We start from the raw sequence: 23,304 nt of genomic DNA on the forward strand, positions 1-23,304 counted from the left end.
AGATCAAATCCAAAGTCAAGGAGAACAGGTTATGGGTGAAGTTATGTGGCATTATATACAAGTCAAATGAAAATTAATGGTTCAATGACGAACCGATAATTTTTCAAACTGGTCATTAAATTTTATTTAAATACCTAAATTATAACTTGTTTCGATTAAATATTTGAAGAAATAATTAAAATATTTTTATTAAACATTTCTGACTCGGATTTAAGGGATTGTCCATTTATTGACCCAAAATTAATTTATCAAAACCTTCCAAGTATTAAAATGATACCCCACTCAATAGTATCCATTTCATATTCAATTTGATTGATCTGTTAATCAACGATCAAGCAAACCAATTCATCTAAAATGATGAAACCATATTTTTCTCCTTGTATAGCACGAGATCGTGTGTTTGGTGAACATATTTTCCACGGAAAATGCTTTTTTAGAAAATATTTTTTAAGAAAATAAGTGAATCTCTTACTTATTTTTTAGTGTTTGATAAATAAGAAAGAAAATATTATCCCAAAAGCATTAATATATCACCTAGCAAAATGTTATGAAAATCGGTAGGGATGAGGAGTGGGGGTTTGGGCTGGGGGTGGTATGGTCAAGGGTGAGGGTTGAGACTTGAGTGGGTCGGGAGGAGACAATAAATTTGGAATATCACTTATGCAACTTATTTTTCTTACTTCCGATCGAGAAGTCATGTTCCTCATGTTTAAGGAGTTTATTTTCCTAAAAAAATATTTTTCTAGCATTTTGATCCAACAAAACATAAAAAAACTCAAAAACATATTTTAGAAAATATTTTCCTCAGTACCAAAGACCCGCATGTCAAAAGAGATGCATCAAGTGGTTTTAAGATAATCAAGAGAGTTTTAGGAACAAAGTCTTCAAAATCCTCTACAACGGTTCAAAGCATATATAGCATAATGTTTTTTTTTAGGTAACTAACTTGCTTTCATTAATCACCCGTAAAGCAATACAAAGCAGCCAACATCTATAGTTAGCTAGATCCTGAATACTGAATAGACGCTACTCCATTTGTCTTCTGCTCGAACATTACAAATAAAGGCACTAACATTACAAATAAAGACAATAATTCTAATAATCCTATCTACTCCATTTGTCTTCTGCTCGAACACTCTTTGATTCCTCTCAATCCATAATGCATAGACTATAGATATAGCATCATGTTGATCAAGCATTCAAGCTCATATAATACTTATTCATCAAAATTAAGTATTACTCCCTCCATTTTGTTTTTATATGATGATATTTTATGAGATAACAAAATTTAAGAAGAACAAAAGATTTTCAATACATATCAAAAGTAATATTATAATTTATGGTCTTAAATAATATGTCAGGATATTTTTAGGCTATAAAAATATTTCACTAAAAGTAAAATATTCATTCTAGAATAATTTCCGAATATAGAATGGAGTAACATTTTTTAAGACAGACTTAAAAAAAATGTATCGAATAAAATGAAACAAAAAGATATCAAATTCTTGCATTTTGGCTCTTTGTGAAATTTTTATGACCCGACCGTGTAAATCATACATTACATGAACCCTTTGGCCCATATATATATATTCGGAGACGATTTAATATAAAATGATTGAGACTAGACTTAGTAAAATATAGCAAGCTTAGAATACCAAAGTAGCCATTGTTCAAAATCCAACCCCTCTATGTATAAAAATGCTCCACTTGAGAATATTATTACACGTGTCAACTAATACTCCTCTGTAATTTGCAAGATCATGTACTTTTATTCTTTAATTCGATCCCCCTGATACAATTTGTTTATTGACTTCGAACCACAAGTTCCCGCCTTATTACTGATAATGAACTTCCAATATGTCGGCAATGAGACATAACTAAGCTAATTTGCCAATTTTTCTGATTAGAACAACCAACCAACGAAATATATGTTGATATTCCAATTTTTTTTTTTAATTTACTAAATCAAGACAAAATTAATTATTAATTTTATCCCTATAGTTAATATATTTTGAAAGACTAAACAAGTTTATAAGTTACATTTTTTTTTTCAAACGAGTGAATACAAGATAAATTAGTAAATATTTTTTTTAATGATATTTCAAGAAATATGCAAGTAAAAGTTAGACATCTAATATAAAACAGAAGGAGTATATCTTTCATCCCAATCATGAAGTTCTTCATATTTCAAGATTTTCAAACTTGTACATAAAAATAAATAGAATTGCATTATTAAAAAAAAACATAAATAAAATAAAATTAGAATTCGTAATAGGATTGCTGGCAACCTTTTGACAACGAAAACTTTGACCAACCACCTATAATATTGTGTGAATCCTACGTATAAATAAAAAATAAAATAAAAATCAGCAGACATTATTGTCCTTTTCAAAGTAATCATACTATTTATAAATTATAATAAAATCAAGCTCTTGATTTCCAAAACACAAATACGTGCTTAAGTATAGCATGATTCTCTTAAGAACAAAGTATATAATTAAAAGAATGCATAGACCAAAGAGTTTAAAATTATTCTCTACTTAATATTAAACTCAACACGTGTAATCTCTATCAAAAAATAAATAATAATTAGAATATTGCCTTGTGGTGTATAATGTTTTTATTTCCGTTGATGACGTCTGCCTCAAGTTATAATATTGAGATTTCTTATATTAAAATAAAAATTTGGATGTCCTATATACCACAAGAATATAATTGTATATATTTAATCAAATTGCATCACTGCATTCAAAGAGTAATTAAGAGAAAATAACAATATCATATATGTAAGCTTTCCCCAATAAACGCACGAGAAGTGTTTCGATTTCCATTAAATAACTTGATTAGTGTCGATATTTTAAGAGGCTGAGGTTATAAGCGGGTCAAATTGACTTATAAGTATTTTTTGATTTATCTACCCATTTAATAAACATTTAAAGTGTTTATTATCATAAGTTTTTTTTTTTAATTATTATTTTACCGGTCAAATTGACTTATAAGTATTTTTTGATTTATCTACCCATTTAATAAACATTTAAAGTGTTTATTATCATAAGTTTTTTTTATTATTATTATTTTACCCTTAGGGAGCTCCCATCCCTTTTGCTCCTTTGGTGACTCGAACTCGCAATCTTCAGGTTGGAAGTGAGGGGTGCTTATCATAAGTTGATCAATCACATCTAGCTAATTGTTTTTCAACTTATAAACACTTTTAATTTGATCAAAATATTTACTATGTTATCCTTCATTTTTGTTTAGCTCTCAAAAACAAAAGCACTAACTTCCTCTCCATTCCACATCAATCATTCATCCTTCTCCTTTCCAAGATATGTTTAAATTTACAAGTCTTATAAAACAAATTAAGGATATTTTATGCATTCTATAAAAAAATAATTTATCAAATACATACAATTTATTATCAGTTTCAATATTTTTATTCAATTACATAATTATTTATTTATAAAATTAATTATTACACTTAAAAATACTCATCAACCTATAATATACCGTTACTATTTACTATCAACTAATTCAAACGAACTCTAAGTTAGTGGAAATAAAGTTGATTTAAAAGGTCGTTATCAATGTATGAACTAATCACATGCCATATTTCCCCCATTAATTGTGGAATCTTATATTAATATTTGTGTATGAGTGTCATTTCACACCCACATTATGTCATTTCTGCCTGTTAATTAGGGTCCAATATCCATCTTAAGCCATTAACAACAATGCTTTGGATTCGGTTGCCGTACGATATTTATGGGATTTTTTGCCCAAGGAAATCAAATCAACTATTTTCATCTATTTGGTTTGGTGTCTGTTTTTTTTTTTTTTTTGGCACATTGACTATAATTTTTGTTGGTTTGAAATTATCTAACAAGAAATTAAATGAATCAAGATATTAATATTGCTTAATTAACAAATTTGAGCTAGAAGTAGCAATTACCTAACTTAGTCATTAATTGATTGCCCTAATTTTAATTATTTCATCTTGCTAAATTGATTTCGAGTCAGAGCTTATTTGGATTAACTTTTGACTTATATAAGTCAAAAGTCATAAGTTAGAAATTCTAATTTACGACTTTTGGTTTATTTTTGTCATTTTATATTAAAAGCAATTGCCTATAAACATTTTTTCAATTTACCTAAATACTAAAAAATATACTTAAACTACTTCAAATAAGTCAATCCTAATGGGCTCTTAAGGCACTTAATATTGAGTGAGTGGTTAAGATATTGATGACTATTGAGTTTAATCTAATTTACCAATTGAAATTACACCTAGGTAAAGAAAGTGTTAAAAACAAGCACTAACAACAGTGCACAATAAGATAGAAACGAAAGAATATCCGTATCTAAATTTTTCCATCTATTTGAACAAATAGAAAGCTTCAAATATAAAATTAATTTTTTTTAATACTAAAACAAAACAAATCAAATCAAATCATAATTGAATTTCTTTTTCTGATTTGATTCGAATTATCAATTTGATATGCTTTTTCGATTTTCCTTGTACATCGTAATAAGGTCAGAACTATACAATATAAAAGGAGTATAAAGACTATCGTTCCCATTTTTCGAGAAGGAAGAAGTATTTATATTAAAGGTAACTTAAAATCTTTTTTCTTGTATGCAATAAGGCATTATCGAAATTTAGATGTAGGTTAATATCAACAAACAAATTTTGAAAATGAAATATAAATAACTGAAAAATTAAGAATTATGTTAAAAATAAAATTAAAAATTAAATCTAACACCATGATTAAATTGTTATAATCATTAAAAATAAATAAATCATGACATCGTGTCACTAAATCTTGGGTCACGGTGTACTATTATTAATTATTCTCATAATATTCCATTATAATTACTACCTCCGTCCACTTTTAAATGTCACAGTTTTGTTTTTTAGAGTCGAACGATAATAACTTTGATTAACATTTTACGATGTATTTTTCATTATATTGATATGCAAAAACTTGAAATTTATAGTTTGAATATCTAAAAATTTTGTTTCAAATATCGAATTAAATTAATCTAATTTAATTTTGAAAATTAGTCAAATTAACCTTCTTAAAAATCAATATGACAATTAAAAGTGGATATAGGGAGAATATTTTACATCGTATTCGTTCTTCAATTTTAGGCACCTCTTGATAATTAAAATTATGACCAACCAACTACATGTATACTTGTTCAACAAAAATTTAAAAACAAAAAAAAAACAGCCTATATACATTGTTTCTGTCGACCAAATTAATACTATTTAAGAACCAACAAACCTAATAAATTATACGTATAAACTCAAGCACTGATTTCCAAAACATTATTACGTGCTTAGCATATCTTGGTTTCTAATGAATATAAATTCATTGTCTAAATAAAACTAAACACTAACACATGAAATGATAATTAAAGTATACAAGTTGACCTTAATATATATAGTATCAAAATATCTAGAGCATTATATTATTCTTTAAGTTTTCTTAATGATGCATGGCTAGAATTATGAAAATGCATGGGAGATAAAACAGTGGCGGAACCAAGATTTTCAACTAGGGGGTTCAAAATTTTAAAAAATAGACACACGAAGTAGTCGAAGGGGGTTCGACATCTACTATATATACCTAATAAATTATTTTAACCATGTATAAATCATATAATTTTCCGCCGAAGGGGATTCAGATGAACCCCCTAATTGTAAGGTGGCTCCGCTACTGGAGATAAACAGAGGCGAAGCCAGGATTAAGAGTTTGGGGGTTCTAAATTTCTTTAATAGCCGTCAAACAATTTTGTTAGGGAGTCACAAATTAAAATACACGTATATTTAATTAATTTTCTAGTATAGGATCTACGGAAAAGCTACTGGGTTTGTCCGAACCCATGAACCCCACCTAGCTCCGCCTCAAGAGATAAACAATTAAATGTCTACAATTTTCTATGTTTCAAATTCTATTTGTAAGAAGAAATGTTTTTAAAAGTCAAAAGCAAAACAAATAGAGTATACTAAAAAATGCATTGGTAAATTTCTTCAATAACATTCTATTATCAAGAACCAATCAAGAGAAAATATGATCATTTGATTTAGGCCAAAGAATGAAACATATCATGTTCTATGTCCTATTTGATTATTTGGCAAATTATATTCATTTTTTTTTTGTTTGTAAAATTATGATTTTCTCAAATAATTTTAATTATTAAGTATGTTTGACTTATACTAGTGGAATTCAAAGATCAAACACCATGATGTTAATTAAACCAATTATTGACGGTTTTATACATAATTTTTTTGGTTTAAAAACTTCAATAAATTGTAGAACTCCATGGAATCGTTCTTTGAATTCCACTTATTAATCTTGTAAATTTCAATAGCATTTGCTAAAGTAGTTCCATTTTTTAGTTAGAGAGTATATATGTGTTAACTTGATCGAATCAATATAACCTTTAAGACAAACGCAAAAAACTCTTAAGTATATACAATAAGAACAAAATCAACGAAAAAGAAATAAATATCTGATTAAAAATATGAAATAACCGTCTATTTTTATTCTAGAAATATCCACTAATTATATTATTACATTGTATGAACAAATAACAAAATAACAAACGGACTGGGTCATAGTGGGTGAATAGTCGGTTAACAATATGTTCATATGAAACTTTTGTATTTGTAGTGTGAAGAAGTTGCTTGATTATTAATATAATTTTTTAAATAGTAGTAACTAATATTTTTTTTTTTGTGATAGAAGTGTTAGAAATATCTATTTATCTACTAGGTCCAAAAACGTTTGGATCTTAGTTAACAATTTTTGTCTTTCAATTTTGAATGTGTACAGGTAAACACTTAAATTTATATAAAATTGAACAAATAGATATAGCGTATTTGTTTAATTTATATAAGTTTAAATATCTAGTTATGCACACCAACAATTGAAAGACATAAAATCAAATTAAATGACATATTTATATACTCCTTTTGTCCCTAATTACTTGTCTACTTTTGAATTAACACACCTATTAAAAAACAATGATTGACACAGTGAGTTTATCATTTTACCCTTGTTAATTATGAAGTGGAGAATTAAAAATCTAAGATTTTCAAGAAGTTTTACTTTTTTCAAAATTAATTAATTTGAGGTATAATAAGTAAAAAAAAAGTTCTTTCTTGATTTGTTAAAATAGACAAGTAAAAAAGAAAAATTAGACAAATAATTAGGGACAAAGGGCGTATGAATTACCGTATAAAATAAAGTTAGTTAAATGTCTGTGCTCGTAATGGTACTAAATTGAATTTAAAATAAAGGTAATTAAATTAAAAATAATATTGGCGGCCAAATAGATTCCAGAGTGCTGAGCTGGCGCCTCTTAAGAGTGTGTGGGGTCCATTTTAAGTTTAAAAGCCGGTGGTTTTGGCTGTGTTGGACCCACCTATCAATTCCTCGGTGCCACCTGTCCTCTTTTGCCGTCCAAATGGATTCGACCACAACATTTCTCCACGTGGCATGTTCTCTTTGGTTACTACGTCTATCACGCGACGGTAGTGGTATGCTGACGTGAGAATAACTGTTGGAACTGTAAACAAGTGTAGTAAGTAACGTCAATGGTCCATCTCTGAGAGCGTGTTTACTATCCGAACAATTTCTTCTTGTCTAGTGAAATTTACGTATTTGAGTTGAGAAAGTCAACATTTTCTATTAAACGGATTCAAAACTATGAAAAAGTAAATATATATTATATATGAATAAAAATATTTTAACCTCGTATATATAATGTAATTTTTTCACCGAAGATGATTCACACTAACATCTTACCCCTACCTAGCTTTGTCCTTGATTTGGAGAAGATAGAGTGTATGGACAATTTTCCTCACGTCGAACTTGCATTTCTCGATCATGTGATTGAGAAGATGAACCAACATTGTTACTTTGAGTTGTATTAAATACAAAACGGAAGAAGTAATAAATTAGGTGTTGGAGTAAATGAAGAGAACAAATTTATTACTCAACAATCGGTTGGTGTGAGTTAAAATGGCTATAGTTGGTGAAAATAATACTCCCTCCATTTCATATTAATTGAATTGTTGAGGTGTTTCACACCTTTTAAGAAAAGAAGATTAAGACATAAATTAAATTAGGCTTAACTTTCCTTTTTTACCTTATTAATTATTACTCCCTCTGTCCCTAATCACTTGTCCATTTTGACAAATTAAGAAAGGACAAATTCTTTTTACCTATTATATCCTCAATTAAATGACTAATTATTTTGAAAAATGTAGAATTTTTCATCCACTTCATAATTAATAGGGGTAAAATAGTAAACTTACTATGTCATTAATTATTTTCTTAATAAGTGTGCCAATTCAAAAGTTGACAAGTAATTAGGGACGGAGGGAGTATCAAAATTATGATTAAAATAACTAAACATTAATTAATAACTAATTCCAATACTAACTAATGAACGGTAAAATTGGAAAAACATTCTAAAAGTAGTCTTGAAAATTGAACAATTAAGTTAATTTGAAAAATGAAAAATGTCTCAACAATTCAATTAATATGAAATGGAGGGAGTAAATTTTATGTTGGTGAGAATAATAAATTTTAAAAAGTAATGACGTGATTATAAATTTTATTTACATATGAAATAAATGGTTAGTAGATATAACTGTGAGGTTGTTTTAATAAAATATAAACTTGTGGATCAATTTTTGTATTAAAAATATCTCAAATCATGATATGACATTCCCATATCATTGTTTTTGAAGAATATGAAATCACATCTCATGATACCATATCATGAGACGGAATCAGCATAAAATCGCATGTCCAAACGCTGATTCCATCTTTCGATTCCATATCGTGATATGGTATCGCATGGACAAACGCCTACTTACAAATTCCATATTTTTTCTTTTGAAAATTTTGATTATATACATTGGTGATCCTTATTTAGTGTAATGTTTAATATGACTACTATAAACGACCTTTTTTCATTTTGTTATTATATTAAAGGCAGAATGACCTGGAAGACCCCTGTACTTGGCTCCTTTTGTCAGTTGGACCCTCCTACTCATCACTTTGTCAATCAAACCCTTAAACTCATCAAAACACAATATTTTAAACCCCTCTGACCATTGACCGAGCTTATGTGGCATTAATATTGATGAGTTGGAAATATGCGTGATTACACGCGCTTAAAAGCGAGTTAAAACAATATTTTTCTTTTAAAAAAAAAATAATTTAACAAAATTAAAAAAAAAAATCATCTTCTTCAACCCTCCTTCATCCACACCCACCCTTTCTTCTTCTCCACCAGCCCTCTCTCCACTACCCCTCACCACAGCCCTCACCTTTCTTCTTTCTCCAGCCCATTCTTCTTTCTCCACCCCCACATTCACTCTTCTCCGCCTCTTCTTCTTCTTTTTTTTAATACAAATCAGTAGCCTCAACTTCTTCTAAAATTTTCGTTTTTTAGATTTGAAAAATATTAGTATCATTCTTTTATTAGATGGTTTCAACGAGGAGATGCAGATAATGTGAAGAATGATTGTGACTATTGAAAATTTTAAAACTCCATTGATAAGTTTGAAAAAGCTTAAAAATAAATAAATGGGTCTTGTGAATTTGTAAAATTACTTAAATTTTTTTATTGGGGTTCATTGAGTTTGTGTTAGTGAACTTGTAATTGAATTTACAAGTTAAATCAAGAAGAATTTGATCTGATGGGTATGAATCTAGTGCTCAATTTGTGACCAAATATGAAGAAGATGACTATTTGAAAAGTTAAAGAAATTAAAAAATTGATTTATTTGATTTTAAAAAAAAATTTAGCACTTAATTTCGCATGTGGCACTAAAAATGATGTGGAATTTCACGTGTAATCGCGTCCATTACACGCACTCTGACCGGAGGAGAAAAGGGTTTAAAATGTTGTTTTCTGATGAGTTTAAGGGTCTAGTTGGCAAAGTGATGAGTATGAGGGTTCAACTGACAAAATGAGCCAAGTACAAGGGTCTTTCAGGTCATTCCGCCTATATTAAATGATTGGTTGTAATGCGTTTGCAGACTACTCATCAAATATCAAATGGATGCAAGTTTTTCGTTGTATAAATTTTCAAGAATCTTGATTCTAACAAATCCGTAAATTGTATAATGCTCTAGATCCAGCAAGCACAAATCCAAACCTACTTCTCTATCACCTTGTTATTGTCTCTATGATGAAGCTCTATTATTACCCAATTTCAACGTTCCATCGAATGTAGGTTAATTAAATCTCACTTGAACGACGCGTATAGTACAAAGAAAGTCGGAAAAAGATTTAACTAAGCCTAGTTCACTCAAGTTCAGAGATCAGTTTGTTCATTTATACGTGAAGAATCGAACACTGTCACTGTCCAAACAGACCAAAAGGCACACCTGACCTGACTACTCTAAACTCGAATCCAATGCCCAAGTCTATATGCTAAAAACAATGAGGAATCTCTCTACGTACCTTCGTATTGCAACCCATATTTTTATATGTATATGTAGAAAGGACAATCGACTGGAAGAGACTAAGCATAAAAGAATGAAACCTTTATTACTTTTAAGGCATTCAAAGTGTACTGTACATATGTCATGAACAATTTGCAGCACCAATAAACCTTTCCACTACTGTATAATGATATGTAAAATATTTGGAAGAAATGAAGTAATAAGCCGGAAATCGATAGAGTTCACTCACTCTTTACATCTGATCACAAGGGATATGACCAAAAATATCAGGACATGCCTCCCACTTGCCCTTCTCCCTTGCTTCCCAATAACCACCAATGTAGTGGTAACTATCACCCCCTTTCTCTTTTGCAAACCACTGCGGCTTCCAACCCCTTTCTTGCATTTTCCGAGCCTGTATGCAAATAAGCAACAATCAATAACTCCCACCTACTCAACTAGCCACATAACAAATCATGTTAATTTAGGAATTCTATTGCTTTTTAGCTAAGTTGCTTGGACTCTACAAAAATGTTGCACAGATCCTTCAAAAAACACTATTTTTAGAGGATCCGACACGCACCCGTCGATATTTTTGAAGAGTCTGGGCAACATAGTTTTTTAGAACCAACGCCTAGAATATGTACCAACTGTTTTCACAGAGTAAAAGAGGAGGTTTAAGCTAAAGAATGCAAATCATCTCCTCCTTTAATGTCTACTTCATTTAAAGTTCCTGACTTGTTTGGAGTTCTAAGCGCATTAGTTAAAAGAATTTTGTGTAGAAATCTGAAGCAACAATGGCGCCAGGGCAGGAAACAAACTGCAATACGGTTCTCTTCTCAAAAGTAAATAAACAAACAAGGACAGAAGAATTTCCTCTCATTTCCTAGTCGGCCCATGACCTCAACTTTTAACCAGAAAAAAGAAAGGGCTGTATAGATTACCTGTCGCTGCCGTTCCTCAAGACGCAGCTTTTCAGAATTAGCCATGTCATACTCGCCATTCTCCAAGCACCTCTGATCAGGTCTAAGTCTAGAATCTGTTGGTGGCAGCTTGTCCTATAAATGAAGTGAATATTAAAACCAAGGTCATCCAGGACTACAATGAGTGTGTGAAGAATCGATATAAAGTATTCTACTAAGGGTAAGAGCAAATGATATTTGCAGGTACTTCATATAACTACTGCTTTACTATTCAATGACCACAAATAACAGCACAAATATACAACAAATTAGCTCCCTAAGAATGAAATCATTCAAACATAATAAATCAACACATACCTTCAGTCCAGGTATGAGCTCATTCATTGTAATTGCAAAGCGTGTCAGATTATATCTAGTAGGATCTTTGGGAGGTTTGCTCCGCTTCCATAGCAAATGAGCCTCAGAGAGAGAATCAAATCCTTTTCCTGAGGAGAAATCCCCATTCACATAATGCATACTCTCATCCCACTTCCCAAATAATGTAGCTACTGTCTTCCCACTCCTGTCTTGAACTATTCCCTGAACCTGCAAAAAAGAAATTCAAGAAGCAACATGCTCAGTCTGAAGCAATACACTCACCCATTTTGTACAATAAACGATTTCTTCTCCAGAAAACGAGGAAAACATCCTGCATTCTAATTACACAAAAATTGCACTATCACGGAACTGACGAAGACATCGAATATAAGGTGAGATGCCACTGGGATCCAAGTACTTTGCCTACAGTTCCTTTAAATAACGATGCAAGCAATAAAAAATTCATTTCGCATAAGTTCTTTTTCTCTCCTCTCCTCTTGTTGGTAAACAACATATTGGTTATTTTCAACTTTAGCCTTGAAAAAATAATTTGTGCATTGTGAACATTGAAATAGTTTCAGCTTTCCCCTACAGGCTTAATTTACGAAATCAGCATACATCATAGCATTTTTGTGCAAGCACTTCCTTCTACAAAATGTTAACAATTCAACAAGCACAGGGTTTAGTACCCCAAGGGAATTTTACAAGGAATATTTTGCACCAACACAAAGCATGAAATCTGAATGAAACCACTTTTTCTTTATCATTTGACTCTGAAGACACATGAATTGCACCTAGACAAAGTATGCTTGTCATCTAATCTTTCCTGTGGCATACCCAGTTCACAATAGCCTCAAGCTAAGAGAATTGTTCACTCTATACGAACAACATGTATTCTGCAATAACCATTCTGTTCTCATATTAGTCTAATGCAGACTTCAACGAGTGGAAGCATAAAAAGATAAGGATTTCTTGCATTTTCATGAAGGATGTTGAGAAAAGAGAGAGAACCTGATGTGGATTCCGGTCTATTATTGATTGCTCCTTAAATTTCAGCTTACAAGAGTAATTACGATTTCCTTGTATGCGCATTGTACCATAGTGATCACAGTACAGTTTCCCCAAAATCAGATTGTATATCGATGTAGTTACCTTTTATAAGAAAATTCACATGAAAAAGAAAATATTAACCCATAAGAAATGATAAAAAGAAGGATAAATATTCAAGTGTCCTTAAGCAAATATACCTTGCTCCACTGAAAGATTTCCCCATCATCAAATTCAAGCGTCAATATTCCAACAGGATCCAACTGGATTGAGCGACCCCAAAATTTGCTTTTCAAATTACTATCTCCCGAGAATTTCCATCCTGTACCCTCACAATGGCATGCTATTATCATGGGATGATGACTTACCTAAACAAGGAGATAGATACATCCGACATCAGCGACATGCTTGCAAGCAACCTTGAAAACATTTTAAGCTACAGATTCTTGCTTGAGATTAATTGTCACCCAAAAATGGAGTCACTGGGAACGTAACCCACTTTGACTCCCCTATTCTCCCAAATCTTTCTCTCATGACCTCTCAACTCAAGACTGACAAAAGATACTTCTTAGTTACCACAAAGAACTTCCAGTTACACAGTGGCATCAAGAAATCACAAGTATGAGAAAGACTGGAAAAATAAAAGGCGTAAATAGAGACACAGTGATTCCGTAGAACACCAGTTCTATGACAGGTTGGAAGCTCGTAAAAATCATTCGTCTGTATAGCCCAGTCATATTCCTCAGAAACTACAGAAGACTACTCCAAAGAGTGAAAAAGTAATGAAACCTTTTCTGAGAAAAACCGAAGGCCTTTATCTGAATATTCAGCCTCATAAGTCTCCCCTAACAACGGATTGAATGGTTTGCAAATCCTTCCTTCAGTAGAAGCATATGCAGATACGGCAAATGCTGCTACGTTGAGAATCCTCATAAGGCTGTCACCCTATCAGTAAGATAAAATTGAAATCAGAACTTCATGGATAGAGAAAAATGGCTAGCATAAAATGCTTATGTGGACAAAGGGAAATTACGACTGAAAAGCACTTGAAAATTTCAATAAAGAAAAGAATCAATGATGAAAGTATCTTTTCCTTTATTTTTGACAACCACCAATTACGATGTACGTCGACAACACAAGCTCATATTGCAGACACTAGGATGAGGACAATGACACCTTGAAAACTGGTAAAAAGTTTTATCATACTAAATAAGTAGAAAGATGAAGAGAAGTGATGACCATTAGTGTTGCCAGAGAAAAACACCTGAAACTGAGTGACTGAGTCACTTAATTATAAGCATCAATATGGTTCAGATAGCATGACAGCTGTGTAAACATACCATCCAAAGCATGAACTGCAATTGCTGCAAAGACGTCTACTAATAGACCAAAACTGAAGGCACAAGTCGGTAAACTCACTTATGAGTGAAGGGAAATTAAGAAAATAACAATTTGTCATGCCGGAGACCATGCAATGATCATGCTTGCATTTGTAGAAACGAAAAGGTCAGTCAGTTCATCCATGAAAAAAAAGGCAACAGAGGCCCCGTAAAAGAAAAGGAGGAAATGGCATATCGTCGAAAATCCTAGCGTCAGACGTGACAAATCACCACCAATTAAGCTTTTCAAAGATATTGCAGTCATCCCCATTCTCGTTTCAGATAAATGCGGAGTCAAAAAATTCTATGGAAAATGAGATCTGAAGGTTCGAATAGATTATTCATAAGCTTAGGGAGCCGTGCATACTAATTGTTTCAAGTACATGAACAAACAGGGTCTTTGGAGATAAAAAAAATCAATCAATCAACTATACCTCAATCTAAATAAGGCTGTATTAGTTCACCCGGATCTTCTATTACCTTTTCGTTCTATTAAAAGATGCTAAGATATAATATATTTTTCGAAATACTTAAAAAGGAAAAGGGTCAATGTATTCAGACAGATTGAGAAAGAAAAGCTCCAGTGATTTGGGGGGAAAGAAAGGTAGATTACTATGAACCACTTTGAATAGAAAATCAAAATGGATGAAAAATGTCAAACAGAATATAAATTAGATAGGTAGGTGGTACCCAGTGGATATATTAGGCTTGAACTAGAGAAATTCACCATTACACTGTAATTGCAGAGCTTAGTACGATAATAATACCAAAAGGATGTGACCTGAGCATACGCAATGGAGCTGTAGACAGTCAAGTGAAAAACAAGAACATATGAAGAAGCTTCACAAAATGGCATGGATTCAAATACAGTGTAGCACCAAGATGCAGAGAGCCAACGGAACATCCCCTGCACACCCACCCATGATTATTACCTCCTTTTTTTCATTGCAGGGTGTGAAAAGTTAAATTCAAGTGTCTTCAAACTTTAAAGCAATGCCATAGAACCCAGTACAGATGGCACAGAGATTTTGCACGCAGTATTATAATATTAGCAAAAGAGATCATGACCAAAGCTTAAATAATTTCAATCATTTAGCAAACCAGAATAGATAATATAATATGATATCTGTGCCTTTTGGTTTAGTTCAGCCGATTTATGCTGAAACGTAAAGGTGACAAAGGAACCTATCTTCATTATCCTGCACATCAGAAAAATGCCCCATATAATTGTAACACGGTGAAGAGCACTAGCATTACTATTGGGCAAATTACTGTGAATAATTCTTACAAATCTATCCAAAAGGTGAAGGGAACTTGTCTGCTTACCCTTCTTCCCCATTCAGAAGCCCGATCAAGAAGGTATGAGTACTCCAAGTCTTCAAATGATTTTTGCAAAGAAGAAAGGGGTTCATTGAAGTAGACAGGGAGGCACACTTTCGTGAGATCCTTCCCAATATTGTCTTTGATCATCGACCATAAACTGACTCCTTTCTCTTTTTCAATGGGATTAGGCAATTTCTTACGACGCTTAACATAAGGAAACTTGGTTCCAGCAGATTTAATAATAGGATCAACACTTTCATCAGATGCATATGCATACAAATCATCATCATCCGAGGAGAAAGATGATGTCCGAAAATCAGAACCACTGCTTTTAAAAGAACTTGATGAAAGAAAATCTTTAGTGTCAAAGAAGGTATTCTCTTCGTCATCAGTGTCTTCCTCAGCAGCATCAACTCTTTCATTGTCATCCTCTGATTCACTTGCACTTGCTTCTGAAACAAACATCCAAGAGGATTTAAGGGTAACGATTAAAATGGCGAACACAATGTATCCATGCCGAATACACCAAAATGATCCTCTTTGAGCTGCAGAAGTTCAATTCTAGCAGATCAAAGAAACAAGACCAAATCACATAGGATATGAAACCCTTAAAAATTGTTATTACTCCCTCCATTCATTTTATATGGAAGTGTTTCTCCATGCACATAGTTCAAGAAAGAAAAGACTTTTGACACATTCCCGAAGTACCTTAAAACGTGTGATCTTAACATGTCATGCCATTTCTATGACTATAGCCTATAAGATCATGTCAGTAAGCATAAAATGGAAAGTTTCCAATATAAGAAGTTGTTTTATAGAATAGACTAAAAAGGACGGTGTGTCATATAAACGGGAACAAACAGAGTAGCACTTTTAGAATATTGAAAAATAAGAAATCTTAAGACAACAAATATATGACAATCTTGAGTTAGTTATACCACCACCAACAACAACCTATCCAGTGTAACCCACAGGTGGGGTCTGTTGTGGGGGGGGGGGGATTTAGAGTGTACGCAGAGCCTTACCCCTACCTCTTGGAAGTCGAGAGGTTGTTCCCGAAGACCCCTGGCTAAGTTAATGCATATCAAAGAACTTACAACAGTAAAGAAGATGTAACATATAATAGAGGAAGCATTACATAGCATTCAAGGAAAACGAAACAAGAACGACAGCAAAATAATGTGATAACCCTCGCAAGAAGCTAGTTAGTTATACCAATGGCAAAAGTATTGCCATTTGTATATTTAGTTATATCAATGGCAATAATTGTGAACACTGTGTAACAAAGTAAAACAAAGACGAAACAATTAGAGTCATACCACTGTATTTATCCTGCCTTAATCGAGCAGATGGTCCAACCTCTTTACACTGCCTTTGACTCTCATCAACCACAGTATTCTCTAAATCAACCTTTTCTGTCTGTAAAACAAAAATCCAGTACTTTATCACAAAGGGCAAAGAAAAGGAGGATAAAAAATCAGATCTAGTCACACAAAATCAAAAGGACACGGAGCATCTTTTTTTTTTTTGGCAAATAGTGTTATTGTCTTCTTCCTTTGTCTGTCTTATTTTTTATTTTTTAAAAATAATAATAATAAAGTAAAGTGGTTACTGACTTACCATTGTTGGGGTGGTGGTTTTCAGACTTGTTGATGTAATTTTAGTGTTCCAATGTAAATAAATCAGTATTTGTTCCTTTTATTTCCTTTTATTTGCAGAAAAATCTATCATCTTCATTATTGGTTGAGAAGAATTTCCAGTGAAGGACCCTAGCTCAGGAAAATTTGTATATTAACTTAATGCACCCATTAATATTGTGAAAAATAACGGCGGGATCATAACCACAAACAAGTCACTTCATCACAAGAATGACAATCTTGTTTAGTTGATCATGTAAAGAATATATAGGTCCAGTTCTCTCGCTCAATCCTTTGTTTTTAAAGTCCCCACTAAGTGCAAGTGAACAAACATACGTGCCACTTTTTTGTCTGATAAAGTAAGATGTTTCATCCACAAAAGTGCATCAAGTAGATGCACTGTTACAAGGAAAAGGCATTAACAATAGAAAGAATGAATCCCTTTTCAGTATTAATCTAAGACAGGGGAACTAACAAAATCCAACAGCTGATCAGTGCTAATTACAGTAGTCATATTAGTCCAGCAAAAAAATATAAAGTAAGCACTTTGTTTGCGGGAGTGATTTGGAGTTGAGATTCCATCAACTATGTGCCACTTATAATTGATCAAATGAAAAATCATGATTGATGCATCCAAATATCCAAGACCCGAAACATAATGAACAAAATAAGTACATCCACAGTACTCCTAAAAAGAAGTTCATTCAGAAGATCCCAAGTGGTTTCACATTTTGGATCACATAAGCAACTGAAGAAGAAAATGATGCTTTCTACAAGTCATGTTAGGTACCTCTAACTGTCTCAAGGTGTCCATAAGCATCCGATGCTTTTGCTTGAGTAGCATCAGTTGATTCTGCAAAGACGCAAACTCATTCCTCATTATCAGCTCACTCTCCTGAATAGCAGACTCACTCACACCCTCCTTCAACAGCTGTTGCCTCAACTTATCTGTTGAGACGGCTACATCGTCCACGGGAGCCATTAATTCACTGTTGGACATTCTGGGAAACATATCCTTCACAGCCTGCAATGCTTCCATCCATGCTATTCTGTCCTCTCTCGTCTCAGCCCTCAGGTGCAGCCTCTTTGTTCCAGTGAAAATCGAAAACCTCCTGTCATCTGATCTACTCTCACGGATGGATGAGACCTAGCAAAGACTACTCAATTGTTAAAAAGCTATGTTACAGCAACAATAAAGTAAGCAGATCAGAGAATCAGCACATCCAGAACAATTCAGTGAAGAGCCAAACAAAACAATATCACCACAAGACTAAGAAAAATGAACAGCACATACAGGAGGTATAAGGGGCAGACTTAGGGAAGAGTTTTTTTTCCTCTCTGTTTTGTTTTTAATAAGCAATGTTACTTTTGACAATCTAGATTTTTACCCTTCAAGTATTCTTGCCTACTCCTCCCCTCCGAGCAAATTTGGAGTCCATATCTAATATAAGTAGGACTACTGAAGCTCTTATTTCTTAAACTAAAACATATGAGGAGAAAATAACCTTGTAACTCCAAAATCCAATATCATCCCTGCTTTTGCAATTGATCGAGCAAGTATAGCTTCCAACAAAAAACATAGATTTTTCTAGTAACTACCTAACTTCAAATCTAGTAAGCACTTGCAAATTCAATTCAACAAATGATGAATTCAACACGTCAACAGTAAATACATAAGTAGAGAAGAATAACCTTGAGATGAACTTCACCAACTGGCTTGCGGCGAGCTTGAGAAGTTGCATTCGTCTTGTTCCTCGAGATTCTCCTAAGTGACACTTCACCAATAACTTTAGATCCTTTCTCAGTCTCCGAATTGACAACAATCCTATCCGGTCCATGGATCTTATAATAGGATAAAACTCCATCCTGCAAGACGAACCACCTAGGTCTCCATCCCTTTCCATAGTTAACCCACTTGTGTAGAATTCCGGATATACCATTCCCAACGATGTCGTTGATCTTGACTTGATCACCAGCGGATGCGGCACACGTCAACTGAATCACCTCCCTCATGGAAGGTGGCCGTGATAAAGAAGTGAAAATCCCCGGCGTTGACGAGGAGGACTCGGTCAAACTGCGATGACGATGATGATTGGAGTTACTTACACTCCAATTATGATTGTAACTACCGCTAGCAGACCGGTTGAGTGAGTCAGCGGATCTAGTAAATTCCGGCGCCGGCGGCGGAGCCATCGGTAACGGTGAGGATTGGCAATTGTTGTTAATTGTTGGAACACAGCAAAATGGATGCATAGCATATCATACTAGTATTTGAAAATTACTTTTTATGATATACAACTTCTTCTTCTTCCTTATTGTTTTTATCTCTTTATATATATAATCTTTATGAAACAAAAACAACAAAATCTTATTACCCTAGTAAAACCTCATTAAATTAATACTTGGTAAATTAATAATCTCTCTAAGATATTTTTTTCTGATTTCGATTTGGGTCAATGAAAAAAATTACTTATTTCGGTAAGATAATAATATAATATATTTTAAGAAAAGCCCTATTTAAATATATGGTCCCATTAATATTATAAATTAATAATTCTTTAAAAGTACAACTATTTCGATTTGTCTTTTTGTTAAACTTTAAATGTAGTTGAAGTTAGTCTTTAACTTTTATTATTGCTTTCAAAATTTTTGGTGTTGTCTTTTCGAACTACACCATAATATTGTGAAAAGTTCTAGATACGATAAGTGTTTCCTTACGCATAATTGGTTCTATAGGAACTGTATCATCTACAATTTCATCGTCAACATTGTTTTTTATGGTATCCACAATTTCTTCTAAGCCATGGACAACTGAATATGTATCATTTTCACTTGGATAATTTAATAGGTTATTGACGTCCCTTTTATTGTGTTAATCGAAATCATTAATCATGACCTCAAGTTCATAAATAACATTTTCACAAGTGGGTAGGTTCATTCAAATTCTCTAAGATTTCATCCTCCAAATATATTTTGTAGTGTCGAAAATAATTTCTTATTGTCTTTTGCTGAAAATTTGTCGTCCAAGCCGGGATTGCTAAATTCATAGCATCCAAAACATATTTTTCCTTGGATCGGTTCCATGTCCCACTTCATAGCCTTCTAATATCCTACGATATAACATGTTCCGATAATACATCTTGAAAGCTTTTAATATCCGAGCATCATAAGGTTGAGTCTCAAAATACTCTATAAGTTAATTTTATTAATTTATCGATTATATAGTATCTCTACAAAATAATAATATTTTACGATCCTAACTATATTAATTTAATGAAATTTTACTGTAATATTAGTCTGAATTGTTGACATATTTTTTATAGTTTAAATTAATTAAATTGTTCATTTTAAAAATATGATTTTAGATTTTTTTTTTCATTTTTATCTTTTATTTGGATTTTTTATATGACCAGTTAAAGAAACTTTAATTTCTTAGTTAATATTGAGAACAATTATGATGATTAATGTTTAGTTGTTATGAAGAATAATTTCAAATAATTTAAAATGAAAAATGGAAAGAAATACCAAATAATTCACTTATTTTGAAATAGAGAGAATTTTATTTGTTATTTTCTTTAAGTAATTCTTATTTTAATATTTAAAATTAATCAAAAGAATAACTATTAAATTTTTATTTATTTGTCATACATAAAAAGTTTCTAATATACAATAATTTAAAATTAGTTAATAATTTTATTTGAAACTTTTCTATAAAAACTATTATATGAAGTATATATAGATATATAATTTATTTTAAAATCAATTATTATTTTAATAATTATATTTTTCTTACGAATATTTTCTATTTCAATTTATATAATTAATTTGACTTAAGGAGTGGTTTTAATTTTATTTCATTTTTACTAAATTAGCCATATAAATTGAAATAGACATGGGATGTTTTCTTCTCTTTTTTTTCGTGGAAATTAAGGGGGATGTGGAATTTGAAGGCAAGTGTGAGTTGTAAATCATGCCCGCGGTTGAGTGGAAGGTGGGTGATGCAAGAACATGACACGTGGCTAATGGGAAATGGCTTATCTGCCTAATTTATCGATTTGACTTATTGGTTATCAATTCGTAGATTTACTAAGAGCTATTAAAATATTGACTTATTAGTTATCCGTTATTGATTCAAAGAATAAATAAGTATAAATCAATTTGAAATATGGTGACAAACCAAATAAATCATGCACACGAATTGATAGACTGTCTTTGCTCAAAAGCAACACTAACACATTATAGAATAACAAAAAAATTGAAATTGCCAGAAATAAAAATATGAAACTAAATCCTAAGTCGAGGATTTTATATACCCTATGACATAAATATAATTTATTAATTTATCATCAGATTTCGATTAATCCATTTAAAAAAAACTCAAACAATCAAAAACTGATAACCCAATAATTAAAAAAAAAAATCATTAAACTAATAACTTATTACCTAGAAATCAATAATTTTTTTGATTCATATTATCGACTTCGATTTGATTTCAAGAATATTTATTCCGCGTAGATCACCATTAATTTCTTTGTTATTATTATTTTATAAATATAAGATACGTAACGAATTTGCTACTTTAGGTTTGCCTATTTCGACCTCCTTTTTTGGAAAAGACTCAATAGGTTACATCATGCTTAAATTATTATTTTGTTATTTTAATTCATGTGGTAATGTTTTATCTAATATATTTTTTTAAAAAGAGAGATGATTTTTTAAAATTTATGATTTAAATTATTATTTAATCATCTGTGTGAGTATAAATTGTTTCTTTAAAGTAAAAAAGTTAATTTAAATTATTTTTAATTACAAAAAGGTGACATGTGTTTTAGAACCGAACAAAAAAATATATCCATAAATTAAAATAATAATAGAATATTTTTTTTTCCGAGTTTTATACCTCAATTATTCAATATTCCTACTACGTATCTAAATTATTATATGTTATATATTTAAAACACGTTTTTAAGTTAGTCAAATATTTGAAATGTCTTCAATAATAGGTATGTGGGGCTTTAAAAACCTATAAAGTGTCGTCTATTAAGGCTAAATAATAATTGAACCCAACAAATTAAAAGAAAAAACTTTTTAATTTTTTTTCTTAAAATCTTTGTCGTTTCTTCTTCATTTCGTCATCAATATCTTCTTGATAATGAAAGTAATCAATAGTCTCAAAATCCATAAATAAATTTCAATCAATCCTCACAAAATTAATATAAAGACGATAAATTTGTTAAATCATAATGGTTATCAAAAAATTAAAATAAGAGTGGTATGCGTAACATTTTAAATCACGAGGAGGTGACTGTTATATAGCGGAATCGAAGGGATGTCTTTGAAATTATCCATTATTGAAAAAAATGCATGCATTACCTTGTGTATTACTAGTACCTTCGTTGGTATTTATTTTCAACATTAGTTACTCTATTGTGTATCAAAGTGCGTATTACTAATACCATGAGTTTCTAGGTTGTAACATCTCACAAATTGAAAAACTAGGAAGGAGTTAATAATTGGAAATAGTCGTTTTTGGAAAGAATGAAAATCTGGAAATTTTGTTAAGTTAGAATAAGTTGAGTTTTGTTCAACTTCAAACAGCCATAACTCCTAGCTCAGGATGAGTTATGTGTACTTCCAGATATAGTAGGAAATCTCTTGGAATAATCTTTCCAACTCCGCCGAGTTTGCGCGATTCCGAGTTCGTGAGTGAGATATGCCCTTTGAAAGTTGGGTTGTTTGAATTAGGAAAGTCTAATCCGGATTTTTGGAAGGGTATTTTAGTCTTTTCCTTACCAATTCTTTTAATTCGTTTTTAGGAGTTTAATTGGGGAAAAGTCAGATTTTAGTCAGTTTAGAAAAATTGAAGGTCACGCTAGGGCTTGGAGAAAAGAGAAAAGAGAAGAAAGGAGAAGAGAAATCAAGAATCGTCAAGAACGTTCGAGTTTAGCTAGTGGATTTCGTCAAGTGGTGATCCCTATGAAGCATGTGAGATCACATAGTGATGGGTTAGTTCACCCACGCGCCAATCATGATTCAATTCAATAAAGTTTATTAGATTCGAAAGTAAATCCCTTGAATTCTTGATGAAGTTCGTTTGAATTTGTGTTGTTGGAGTTTGCTTGAGATTGATTCATGTTTTTAGTGGTGTTTTCGAGTAGAATTTGAT

At 31.7% G+C, this 23,304-nt stretch overlaps 3 protein-coding genes across 6 annotated transcripts in view; 2 read left to right on the forward strand and 1 right to left on the reverse strand.

Moving 5' to 3' along the window:
* The window catches only part of LOC125809198 (gamma-glutamylcyclotransferase 2-3), a 1,073,903-nt gene that overhangs the window by 1,050,493 nt on the left and 106 nt on the right, over window positions 1–23,304 (forward strand). The window lies entirely within an intron of this gene.
* Window positions 1–23,304, forward strand: part of LOC125809192 (uncharacterized) — a 511,850-nt gene that overhangs the window by 54,252 nt on the left and 434,294 nt on the right. The gene's annotated exons all lie outside the window — the stretch shown is intronic.
* LOC125809135 (oxysterol-binding protein-related protein 1C-like) lies at window positions 10,561–19,449 on the reverse strand. 3 transcript variants are annotated; one of them, XM_049488778.1, is made up of 10 exons: window positions 18,831–19,449; window positions 17,929–18,285; window positions 16,821–16,920; window positions 15,505–15,950; window positions 13,589–13,744; window positions 13,000–13,167; window positions 12,764–12,904; window positions 11,753–11,980; window positions 11,417–11,530; window positions 10,561–10,887 (listed from the first exon to the last, which is right to left on the reverse strand). In XM_049488778.1, exons 1-10 carry the CDS (start codon window positions 19,389–19,391, stop codon window positions 10,726–10,728), a joined length of 2,433 nt encoding a protein of 810 aa, XP_049344735.1. In that variant the 5' UTR covers window positions 19,392–19,449; the 3' UTR covers window positions 10,561–10,725. The 3 variants fall into 3 exon arrangements, with proteins under 3 accessions (XP_049344735.1, XP_049344733.1, XP_049344736.1); XM_049488776.1 differs by having other exon boundaries at window positions 15,505–15,953; XM_049488779.1 differs by having other exon boundaries at window positions 15,505–15,953; window positions 17,929–18,295; window positions 18,831–19,069.

The sequence above is a fragment of the Solanum verrucosum genome, unplaced genomic scaffold, assembly GCF_900185275.1.
Source record: "Solanum verrucosum unplaced genomic scaffold, falcon-dt-bn FXZP01000062.1, whole genome shotgun sequence".
Classification (NCBI taxonomy): Eukaryota; Viridiplantae; Streptophyta; class Magnoliopsida; order Solanales; family Solanaceae; genus Solanum; species Solanum verrucosum.